The 12,550-nt window shown below is 43.3% G+C and overlaps 1 protein-coding gene across 1 annotated transcript in view; it reads right to left on the bottom strand.

Moving 5' to 3' along the window:
• efs (embryonal Fyn-associated substrate) overlaps positions 1–7,703 on the bottom strand; it is a 12,359-nt gene extending 4,656 nt beyond the window's left edge. Inside the window, 5 exon segments of the mRNA XM_033997821.3 lie at positions 1–773; positions 1,820–1,960; positions 3,533–3,667; positions 3,669–4,823; positions 6,011–7,703. The exon segment at positions 1–773 is cut by the window's left edge and continues 172 nt beyond it. Of these exon segments, the coding sequence (XP_033853712.3) occupies positions 1–773; positions 1,820–1,960; positions 3,533–3,667; positions 3,669–4,823; positions 6,011–6,022 (2,216 nt within the window). The 5' untranslated portion in view covers positions 6,023–7,703.
• Positions 7,704–12,550: the final 4,847 nt, after the last annotated feature.

The following is a 12,550-nucleotide window of genomic DNA, read 5'->3' as shown; positions in this document are numbered from 1 at the left end:
GGCAAGGGGAAAGCAGGAGGGGGCGGAGGGGGGAGGGGTCTCTCCTGGATGCCGCTGCCCTTCCTCATTAACTTCAATTTCATCGGCTTCACCTCCGCCACCGGCAGAGCGGGCAGGGGCCGCCTGGAGAGAGACTCCTGGGAGGAGAGGCGGGGCCTGTGGGCGTGGCCTGCCAGGAGGGAGGCGGAGTCTTCCAAGGCCTTCCGGACCAATGAGAGCAGAGCGTCCGGAGCAGCGCCTCTGGAGAGGCTGGGGATGAAATCAGAGAGGCGACTGAGCGTTTCACCGAACTCCCCGTGCTGCCTGGAGACTGAGACTATCTCGGCCAACAGGGAGGCCAGCTCTCTGGGAGGAGGGGCGGGGCCCGAGGCAGAGCACTGAGCCGATTGGAGGAGGGCAGACAGGGCTTCCAGGCACGATTCGGTGGAGGATTTCGATTGGCCGCTGCCATTGCTCGAGATGGAGAGCCGGCGAATGAAATCTGGTTCCGTTAGGAGGTCCATTTCTTCCATGGCAACGCTGGCGGCGGGCAGATCGTATATCCCACAATCCTCCGGGACCTGGCCTGGGACAGAGTGCATGCCCCCCACCTCCCGGACCCTCTGATCGGGGTTCAGGATGGACGGCTGTCCCGCCAGAGAGGGGACGCTGTAAACATCCTCTTCCACTTCCTCTTCCTGTCCCGCTGGCTCCGAGTCCTCTTTGAATGGCCCGTGGCATGCTGGGATGTTGTAGGTCTCTTCTCTGAGGAACATGGAGGGGATGTCATAAACCTGGGATTGGAGACAAATACATTAAGATACATTTTTTATATATTTCATCCCGAACTATGCAAACACTCATTAGTGCTGAATTTAGAATTCAAGTCTTTCTCAATGTCTTCAATGGTTTTCAAAGCAGACAGACAGGCAAGGACACACATATAATAAAACAGACCCTGGACTGCAAACTTGAGGTCTTCCATAGTGAGAAAATCCTTTCAGTCAGAATTATTCTAAATTTACAGTTGGGTTTGTAGTTCTGGATTAAATTTTCAATATCAAAACAGAATATAATCCAACACTTAAAACAAAAATTAAATGAACTTAAGTATGGTAGTGAGAAATAAGAACATAAGAAAGTTTACAAACGAGAGGAGGCCATTCGGCCCATCTTGCTCGTTTGGTTGTTAGTAGCTTATTGATCCCAGAATCTCATCAAGCAGCTTCTTGAAGGATCCCAGGGTGTCAGCTTCAACAACATTACTGGGGAGTTGGTTCCAGACCCTCACAATTCTCTGTGTAAAAAAAGTGCCTCCTATTTTCTGTTCTGAATGCCCCTTTATCTAATCTCCATTTGTGACCCCTGGTCCTTGATTCTTTTTTCAGGTCAAAAAAGTCCCCTGGGTCGACTGTCTATACCTTTTAGGATTTTGAATGCTTGAATCAGATCACCGCGTAGTCTTCTTTGTTCAAGACTGAATAGATTCAATTCTTTTAGCCTGTCTGCATACGACATGCCTTTTAAACCCGGGATAATTCTGGTTGCTCTTCTTTGCACTCTTTCTAGAGCAGCAAAATACACTCATCTAACAAAAGCCACTGTATCTAAGAAAACTTTAACATATAGCTTAGTCTACATCAAACATTCTCATATCCCACCCAAACTCTCGTACCCTTATGTTAAGAAATGACCAAGTTTCATCACAATTACACAAGCGCCTTCTCGGATAGACTCTATATTAGCAAGTCTGCCATCGGGAATCTGTCTGGGACCCACAATAACATTGAAGATTGTGGCGGGTGTTTGGAAACGCTGTACAGCATGCGACAGCACTTACTTCCTGTTCCGCCTCTTGCAAGAGGTCGATCTGCTTCCCATTGATGATTCGAGGAACATTGTAGATGCAGCTGCTGGAGTCTTCAGCGGGTGTAGGGGCAGTGAGAGATCCCCACCTAGTGGAGGGAGGTATATCATACACCTGGAAAGAAAAAGAAAAAAAAACTCATGAATTCAGTAGCTGCTCTTCAGTTCCAGTTGCCTTCCATAGACATTTCTAACACAGGCTAGACCAAGCAAAATGTCTTTAAAATCTAGTGTATTGCCAGCAAAACAAACTTGATCCAAAAGTATCAGACCACTAGATGGCGCCAGCTCTTCTCTAAAAGACACTTTGGTCGGTCTGGCCTGATTACAAACACCATCAAAAGGTCAAAGGGGATCTGCAAGTGCTAAATGGGGAGTATAATGTAGTTATTAACCCTTTGCGGTCCATTGTCGGACCTGGTCCGACATTGCAATTATTCCTATCCGGTCCAATGTCAGACCCTGTCCGACATCATCAAAAAAACACAACAAACGGGTTTCTAGTCGTTTTTTCTCCGGAAAACGCCGAGATAACCATTCAATGGCCGAGTGGGAGCGACAGGAGCCGAGACAAGCCGAAAAAAAAGGGCTTATCTCATGATTAGTCATACATCAGATAACGGCGGCCATAAGGAAACAAGCTGGCTGTTACTGCATCAGCGCTCAGAGAATATCACAGACATTTGCAGAGCTTTTTGAGATGTTATAGTAATAAAATAATGACTTGGATCGCATTATTGAGGAGTCTGGTGATAAAACGAGTGATCAGGAGATGATTGATCGGTATGTACGACTATTATTATTATTATTATTTATTTCTTAGCATATGTGAAAGCGATAGCGAACGAAAGGGTGGGGCGGGGCTGGAGATGCCTAGTGAGTGCTTTGTTGATATGCAGGGCCTTTCAAACCCGTTTGACTGTGGAAAAAAATTACTTTTAAACAGCGAGTCTAAAATTAACTGCGCGTGTGAAAATAAATTGGACCCGACGCGCCTGACGCGCACTGAATAAATGGACTGCAAAGGGTTAAAGTGATTTCGCGAAATCAGCGAAATGAGACGGATCTTTTGGTCAAGTACTAGAGCCAGATACAAAAAAAATACAACCAGATCACATGGAACGAAGAGCAGAAGCTCTTTGTTGTAAAACCCCAGTGTAGGCGAGGGGGAGCCCCGAACGGTCGACTGCAGAAGCTGCTAGTCCACTAAATTGCACGCCACGTGATTGAGCCGGTTTCAGACTGCCATGGCCGGTGCAATACATTAATGTATAAATGGTATTAGGGAACATTCGTAAATAGCTTTTAAAATGACATTTTGCACGTTCACAAATAGAGGCTTATTATACCATGATTGAGAAAATCGCACGAGAAACTAGATTTGTTATTTCCAAGCAGAGCTATTCGGATTAGGCTGTCCCACAGAAATCAGGTGAGTGTGGCTGGTGTCGATCGGGCTGATTCACCCTTCAGAGTGAATTCAGAAACAGCTACTTGGGTTTGTGTGGGTCGCTGTTCTCCGCAGAGTCTGAAGAAAAAGCAGTGATCGCCACAAACCCAAGCAGCTGTTTCTGAATTCACTCCGAAGGGTGAATCAGCCCGATGGACACCAGCCACCCTCACCTGATTATCAGCACCCGAGTTCTGTGGAGGGCTATTTACAAGATTGTTCATAAAAGCAGCTTGCCTCTTCAGTTCTGAGATTTTCGTCATCTGGTTCCACATACTCCCCCTCTTCCTGTCCTGTCAGGGGCGCAGGGTCCGCCTCCCCCGAATTCCCACTGGGGACGGCTGCAGGAATCTGGGGTCCATCTTTCCCCCCCCTTGCGCAGTAACTTTGGACTGTCCCGAACTGAAATGGGTGCCACCTTCTGGCATACTTTGGTTTGCCCCACTGGCGGTTTGTGTTGCACATGTTGTTTTAATACATGGGGCACCTTAACAGTATTTCCACCACCCACAGTCTTACCAAGGGCCTCCTGAGTTGATGTGGGAATTTCAGTTTTGGGGGCTCCCAAAACCTTGTGGCACATTTTGGGGGACTTGTACATATTTTGGGCTTCCTGTCCTACAATCTGGTTTTGGACGACCCCATTGGTCGGGGCTAAATAGACATTTTCGAGGCTGGTTTGTCCGGTTTTATGGCCGGTTTTGGGCAAGGGGGCAGCAGATTTCGGAGTCTGGTACAGAATTTGGGATTCTTGTCTGGGATTTGGGATTTGGTGTATCCCAGTCGGAGCCAAATAGAAAGATTCCGATCCCAAATCCTTGATCCCAGTCGGCGCTTGGTACAAATTATCCGGCGAGCTTTTTCCCAGATCCGATTTTTCCTGAAACGCTGGAGAATTCCCAGCTGGATTTCTGAAAGCCAGTTTGGGATCAGTAGGAGCTTGATAAATATCTCCAGGTGGATGTTTAGCTGTGGGACATACATAGACGTTTGCCACAGCCTGTCTCGCAGCCTGAAACGCTGAAAGTTGGGCAGACCGCTCGCCCAACCCCGATCTGGTTGGCGCCAGGTAGACCCTGTCACTCTGCAGAGCTGGCGCTTGGTAAACTGTGTCAGACGCTAAAATCCCTCGGGTCGGCACCAAATATTCGCTTGACACCACAGTAGGTGCTTGGTAAATCTGAGATGCCACTTGTTTGGGAGTCAGGTAGACACTTTCCTGCTCTTCATAGGAGGGTGCCTGGTACAGATTATCCCCCTGCTGTGTCTGATTCTGGGACCCAGGTGTCTGGTACAGACTGTCACCCTGTATGCCAGGGCACCCATTCCCCGAATCCTGGTTTTGGGATTGGAGCAGCCGGAGCCGGTTTCCCGGGACGATTCCTTGCCTCCCATGGAGGGAGCAGAGCCACCATCCCGGGACGCCCCCCATATCCCGTTCCAGCACCATCAGGATGTCCCCCTTCCGAAACGCAAGCTCGTCGGGACTTTCAGCTGCGTTGTCGAACAGTGCTTTTGCCAGGACAGTCTGCGAAGAGATGAACACAGAGATTAACAGAGATAATCCAGATATTAACACATAGATTAACACAGAGATTAACACAGAGATTAACACAGAGATTAACACAGAGATTAATACAGAGATTAACACAGAGATTAACACAGAGATTAGTCGAGAGATTAACACAGAGATTAGTCAAGAGTTTAACACAGAAATTAACACACAGATTAATCCAGAGATTAGTCGAGAGATTAACACACATGTCTACATCGGAGTACAGGGATGGAAATAAGACTCCCGTTGCACAGCAGTTTGATCCATTCCTGGTTTCACTAGGAGTTTAATAATAAAACACACCTGAGCTTGTTAGCTAGACACACTGGGGGCTGATCAAGCTGGTAGTAAAACCTGGAATGGGTGACACTGCTGTGCAATAGGAGTCTGATTCCCATCACTGTAATTAGTGATTGTTTTAGATTGACATGGCTTGAAACTAGCCCAGAACCCAGTCCTGGTTTCAGAACTACCTTTAAAGTGATCAAACTAAATCATTTTATAACCCTTTCCTGTCTGCTTTTGCTCTTCCATTAGATAAATAGGTCTCAAATGTGCAGTTTTGAAAGAAGCACATGTTGTAGCACTCGTGGATTTTGGATTCTACAACATGATTTCTGTTCCTATAAGTTCTAGAAAGATCTCAGTTCCTGTGCCTAAAGTCATCTCTGATCATCATCACCAGCCCGGCTTAACTGCCTGGGACACACAGACACACTCACTAAGAGAGAGAGAGAGAGAGAGAGAGAGAGAGAGAGAGAGAGAGAAAAGAGAGAGAAAAGAGAGAGAAAAGAGAGAGAGAGAGAGAGAGAGAGAGAGAGAGAGAGAGAGAGAGAGAGAGAGACATCTGTCCCCTCAATGCATAATTCAGCCAGAAGGCTTTTCAGAAATACTACAGCCAGTCCCACCGGGTTTTATATATATATATATATATATATATATATATATATATATATATATATATATACACACACACTGAACAACAGCTGAGGCAGAAGACTAGGTTCAAATCCAGTATCTTTATACTTCACAGGGTTACTTTTTCTGAAGCCCCAGGAAGCTAGAGACGCATTTTGATGCTGTGCAACCCTCATATGCTTCCCCCCTCCCCACCGCCTATAATAAAACAAATATTAAAGTACAATTGGAATAATACTTACAGACAACGACATGGCGGCTCTTTTCAGTGTTCCGCGGTTCGAAGAAGACCGAATCCAGATATTTAAATTGAAAGGGACCTAAATGAGGGTCCAGTGACGTCCATGTGTAGATTTTGGGTCCGGGGGTGGCAGTGGGTTCAAAAACAATGAAACGGCGTGTCTTGCAACAATGGGACGATTACTTGTGTTTCGTTTTTTTAAATCAAACTAAGTCGTATTTAGTAGCGTGCTTTTGGTGTATAATAATAATAATAATAATAATAATAATAATAATAATATAAAAAGCCACTTTGACACAATTTTAAGTAATCTGGTGGTCGTCCATCACACCGTAGATAGTATTTGGCATCGATAAATAAATAGTTTTAATAAAATAATTTTTTTTAAAAAAAAACGGTTTAGGTTTGGTTTAAATATACCTGATTAAAGAAAATATGATATTTTTTTAAAAATATGTTGCATTCAAAAAAAGGCCTGCAGATTTTAAAAATAAGCTTCTAAAGTGTTCGATTGTTAAGAGCATTTCCACGCGCAAATAAATAACGTGCACAATTTATAACGAAAACAGATCAAGTCGTGATTTGTTTTTGTTCGTCCCAAGTGGAAAAACTAGACTGTCCAGTTGATACTAAACATCACAGTTTTCCCAGGCACGCCTTTCTCACTGTAGTTTATCATGAAGAAAGTTAAAAAAAAAAAAAAAAAAGTGTTTTCAAATTAAACGCGAGCTGGTTTCTTTCAGATTACTTTGTTTTTAAATGTCCACTTTCAAAAAAAAAAATGGTGCGTTATTTTTAAAAAAGACGTTTGTGTTTTCATCTATAATATTTCATTGCACAGAATTCGGTCGTCTCTATTTCGTTACAGTATAGAAGGTACAGTTGCTCGACTTGTTTTCAAATGGTAGCATTTATAATTAGCTCTTACGTAATCTGAATTAAAACAATCGCCTGCTAAACAGACATTAATTCGCACCGTGCATAAAATAATGTATTTCAGTAAAACAATTAAGCGATATAACAAAAGATTGCTGGTCAACGAGATACATTATAAATTTAAATTAGAACACACACACACACACGTAGCCAAAGTACAAAGACGCTACCGAATACACGTATATTTACAGTTTTAAATAATCTTCCTTGTTTTGTTTTCAATTACCAAATCCTGTTTTCCATCCATTTTTTTGGGGGGGGGGGGGGGAATCAATCTAATCCCACGTAGCCTGTCGAACCATTCCGGTTTCTACTGGACAAAAAAAAAGCGATTTTGCCAATTCAATCCGCCACAAACAACACTGTGTCCAAACGCGCCGTCCTACGTCCCATTTGAGCTTCGAAATTACGGATTTAAAATATAAAGTTATAGGCACACAGATTTTGGCTGTCTCCGTTTCTCCCAAAGCGAATCTCCTGCTGCGTCGAAATATCACAACCCTGCACAGAAAAGATCTGCTTGTCTCTCTTATTCTCAGTCCTTTTTTGTTTGGACTGTGTCCGCTGTGTCACACAGCCTCGCCGTGCACTAAACCAGCTAAATGCCACTCTGTAAGCGGCGGTGTTGAATTACATCTATGGCACAGTTACGGGTAAGGAAAAAGCATCGACGGCCCTCCTTCGAGCAAAACCTGGATTACACCGGGTCTTAATGCCGGTCCGTTCATCTAGTTAACCATCCCCCCCCCCCCCCCTAGAAATAAATTCTGTGCTCCACCAACAGAGGGAGGCTGTTCAGAGACTATAACAGCCTCTCTCTCTCTCCCAGGCAGTTAATTTTATAATCGTCCCCAGAGTTATCGCTACAAAGCCAATGGAGCTTGGTTGGTAGTTGCTTCCTCGTTTAAGAATATTTTTTTGTACAGTATTTCAGTATCACTTCTAAGAGACAGAGCCGGGCTGGTGGTGATATAATCAATCAATCAATCAATCAATCAATCTCTCTCTCTCACTGCTTCGAAGGGTAGGTGCAAAAGTCTCTTTTTGTCCCTCTCTCTCTCTCCCCCTCTCCTTTTTCTCTCCTTCACCCTCTCTCTTTCTAACTCTTCTCTCTCTCTCTCTCTCTCGCTCTCTCTTAATAAAACAAACAAACAAACATAAGCTTTATTTGCACGGTCATTCTTCCGTTAATAAAAATAATATTATCAAAATCTGAATTCAGACCCATATATTAGACATTCTGTAAAAGAAAATATACATAAATACCTGAATTTAAAAAGCATTTCATTAGAGATGCTAAACCGTTTCAGCGAGGCTTACCATATGACGTCATGAAGACTAGGACAGTGTGGGACAGGGGTTTCTGGGTAAATGGAGTCCTGCTGTGAAAGGTACCTGAGACAGGTAAACACGTACCACAATGCACTGCGATACATGGGGTCATATAGTAATAAATAATTAAAATCGTAGCTGGGTAATCACTTAATTTCGCGCTGTTTGTAATCTGCTCTTGTCTTCAGGGTATTGAGCGGGGCGTGCTGGTGCATCGCTGTGAAGCAAGCCGCTCCCTAAAGGAATATCGCTCGGGAGCCTGCGTTTTGTTTACAGGGAACACAAGAGAACCGTTTCATACAGCCAACAAGCAGAGCGACCCACACGGCTATCCGAACACACACAATATCCATTTATCTCAATTCAGTCACACGTTTCAGTGGCTAGTTGACAGTATGCTGCCTTTATCGTATTTAACTAGACTGTTTGTATGGTTTTTAAATCGTAATGAAACGTGGTCATATTATTTAGCACTTACACAGATAAAATCATATTCTGAGGGTACAGAGCGGTGTCTGTACACTTACATTTTGACATACTGTAAATCAGTCACTATGCCGTGAGGCTAACATCCGATTATCTAGGTTTGCAATACTATAGGGCAGCAGTGTGGAGTAGTGGTCAGGGCTCTGGACTCTTGACCGGAGGGTCGTGGGTTCAATCCCAGGTGGGGGGGACACTGCTGCTGTACCCTTGAGCAAGGTACTTTACCTAGATTGCTCCAGTAAAAACCCAGCTGTATAAATGGGGAATTGTATGTAAAAAATAATGTGATATCTTGTAGCAATTGTAAGTCGCCATGGATAAGGGCGTCTGCTAAGAAATTAATAATAATACTGATCCAATGAGATGGTTGAAAGAATTATGTGTCATCGGAATATGCAAATCTAAGATACAAGAGCCAATCAAATCGCGTGAAAGTCGCCAAAATACTTTTTTTCTTCTGTTAAATACCACACATACATCATTAACAATGCAACATTTCAAAACAACAGCTGAATGCCCCTTTATCTAATCTCCATTTGTGACCCCTGGTCCTTGTTTCCTTTTTCAGGTCAAAAAAGTCCCCTGGGTCGACATTGTCTATACCTTTTAGGATTTTGAATGCTTGAATCAGATCACCGCGTAGTCTTACAATGGGTAGAGGAGGTAGTGAATTTCAAGGAGACTTATATTTTAAACATAATCACCCAGTAACATGTATTTTTAGTTTGGTCCAAAGTGACACCAAAACATTCAACGGAAGTAATGTTAAAACTCTACAATGCATTAGTAAGACCTCACCTAGAATATTGTGTTCAGTTCTGGTCAAGTTAGAAAAAGGATATTGCTGCTCTAGAAAGAGTGCAAAGAAGAGCAACCAGAATTATCCCGGGTTTAAAAGGCATGTCGTATGCAGACAGGCTAATAGAATTGAATTTATTCAGTCTTGAACAAAAAAGACTACGCAGTGATCTGATTCAAGCATTCAAAATCCTAAAAGGTATAGACAATGTCGACCCAGGGGACTGAAAAAAGAAACAAGGACCAGGGGTCACAAATGTAGATGAGATAAAGGGGCATTCAGAACAGAAAATAGGAGTAACTTTTTTACACAGAGAATCGTGAGGGTGTGGAACCAACTCCCCAGTAATGTTGTTGAAGCTGACACCCTGGGATCCTTCAAGAAGCTGCCTGATGAGATTCTGGGATCAATAAGCTACTAACAACCAAACGAGCAAGATGGGCTGAATGGCCTCCTCTCGTTTGTAAACTTTCTTATGTTCTTGTGTTCTTATTTAAAATTCGGTTCCGAGCACAAATGAAATGCTAACTGTTCTATATCGGAGACACAGGCTCACCGCTCCCCCCAGTGGACATACACCGAAACTGTAGCATGACTATTTTTGTAGAAGGGAGTACTCGAACTGAATTAATTACTGGACTTTTACAATAATAATACTCAGTAGTATTATTTGGTACTGAAGCTCAGCCAACTGAGCCAAATTAACACCAGCGAGCTTCAGAACACCACCAACAAAAAATGAAACAAATTAATCTAAATCTGGAAAACAATTATAAAGAACATTGGAATAACGAAATTGAATCACACAATAAATTACAATGCTATCTGGCCCTCAAAAAAAAGAATTTACCCTGGCAGAATATCTGATCAGGGTCAAAAACACAAAACATAGACAGATCCTGACCAAGTACAGACTCAGTGACCACAGCCTGGCCACCGAAGGGTGGGTGGAATGGAGAGAGGGAGAGAGGGAGAGAGGGAGGGAGTTATATTTTTCAAAGGGAAGGGGACAATGGCTTTTGCGTTTGTTCTGTAATTTTATTTCTGTGTTATTATTTCTGTTTTGGCAATACCTGAGCGCTCTAGTCATGCCAACAAAGCATTTAATTTGAATATTATTAATATAATTTGAATATGTGTTCCAGGAATCACCGCGTTTGTGATTTATAATAAGTTAGCAGTTCGCTCTATAGGCGTCTCGTATTTTTTTTTAACAGAGCGAGGTCATTTTTCACAGTTTCGCCCCCATCCCGTGACAGTGGCAGTGCCACGCAGGACAGTGACGTCAGATTTGAATCATGTGATCGAGTGGTTGCCACGGCGCCAGTGAAAACCACAAGTAAACAATTTGATTTTGTCGATCATTGTAGTAGAAAAATAACACATCCAAGAAATCAAACACAAAGCGACACCAAAAACGTTTCAAGTAATTAACACGCTTGCATTGTTCAAAGGGTTTCGTAAGTTTATAGGGACGTTCAGTTTTGTAGTTAATGTACTCGTTTTGGACGTTAATGTTAACAAGACGCACCCGGTAAAGACACTCCACGCGTGGAGGTCACCGGTTCGAGTCCGGGCTGTTCCACTGCCGACCGTGGACAGGACTTCCCCGGGGGTGGCGCACAATTGGCAGAGCGCCCCCTGGGTGGGGAGGGCTTAGGTCGGCCAAACCATAATGAATACTAAATTAATTAATTCCTTCTTCCACAAACTAACATATCGAATTAAATCTTCCCGCAGAGCCGGGAGTGGAACATCATGGAGACGGGCTCTCGCTATTCCTTATACAATGCTGCCATCGTGTGGACATTTTGAGAACTGCTGATTGTAATAAACCAACTTCTTTGAACAACTCAGTACAAATATAAATAATTGTAATGCCTACAAATATTATTAATTAAATTATATTTTTTTAATGTGTGGAGTAGTGCTTAGGGCTCTGGACTCTTGACCGGAGGGTCGTGGGTTCAATCCCAGGTGGGGGACACTGCTGCTGTACCCTTGAGCAAGGTACTTTACCTAGATTGCTCCAGTAAAAACCCCAACTGTATAAATGGGTAATTGTATGCAAAAATAATGTGTAAAAAATAATGTAATTGTACGTAAAAATAATGTATAATGTGATATCTTGTAACAATTGTAAGTCACCCTGAATAAGGGCATCTGCTAAGAAATAAATAATAATAATTATTATTATTAGTTTATTTAGCAGACACCTTTATCCAAGACGACTTACAGAGACTAGGGTGTGTGAACTATGCATCAGCTGCAGAGTCACTTACAACTACGTCTCACCCGAAAGACGGAGCACAAGGAGGTGAAGTGACTTGCTCAGGGTCACACAGTGAGTGAGTGGCTGAGGTGGGATTTGAACCGGGGACCTCCTGATTACAAGCCCTTTTCTTTAACCACTGGACCACACAGCCTCCTCCTCCTCCTCCTCCTCCTCCTCCTCCTCCTCCTCCTCCTCCTCCTCCTCCTCCTCCTCCTCCTCCTCCTCCTCCTCCTCCTCCTCCTCCTCCTCCTCCTCCTCCTCCTCCTCCTCCTCCTCCTCCTCCTCCTCCTCCTCCTCCTCCTCCTCCTCCTCATCATCATCATCATCATCACGATGTGTAACTAAAATAATGAATATATTTTAATAAAAAAACCTTAAATTATGTTTAATTAAAATATTTTATCATTTTTATTTTTTTAAATCTTGAACATATAATCCCCCCACCCCAGGTAAGCGACTTTCCCGTGATATGATTAGCTCTTGTAATGACGACATTTAAAAGGAAATACAAAGTCAGTGGGGAATAGAAAGGGGGGAAGAGAAAGTCAGGGAGCATTGGCCAAAATCTCCAGCTTGCAAAAAGAAAAACCTGCCTGTCACAAAACAGCAACATCACTAACACTGCATCAGAAACACCGCAGCTAAACAAAAAGCAGGACGTTTTCACAAAACACATATCCTGTAGAGATTCTCAAATAAACAAAGCCTGACAT

The sequence above is a fragment of the Acipenser ruthenus genome, chromosome 44, assembly GCF_902713425.1.
Source record: "Acipenser ruthenus chromosome 44, fAciRut3.2 maternal haplotype, whole genome shotgun sequence".
Classification (NCBI taxonomy): domain Eukaryota; kingdom Metazoa; phylum Chordata; class Actinopteri; order Acipenseriformes; family Acipenseridae; genus Acipenser; species Acipenser ruthenus.
Note: the sequence above shows the minus strand (reverse complement) of the source record. Positions and strands in the feature narration are given on the sequence as shown.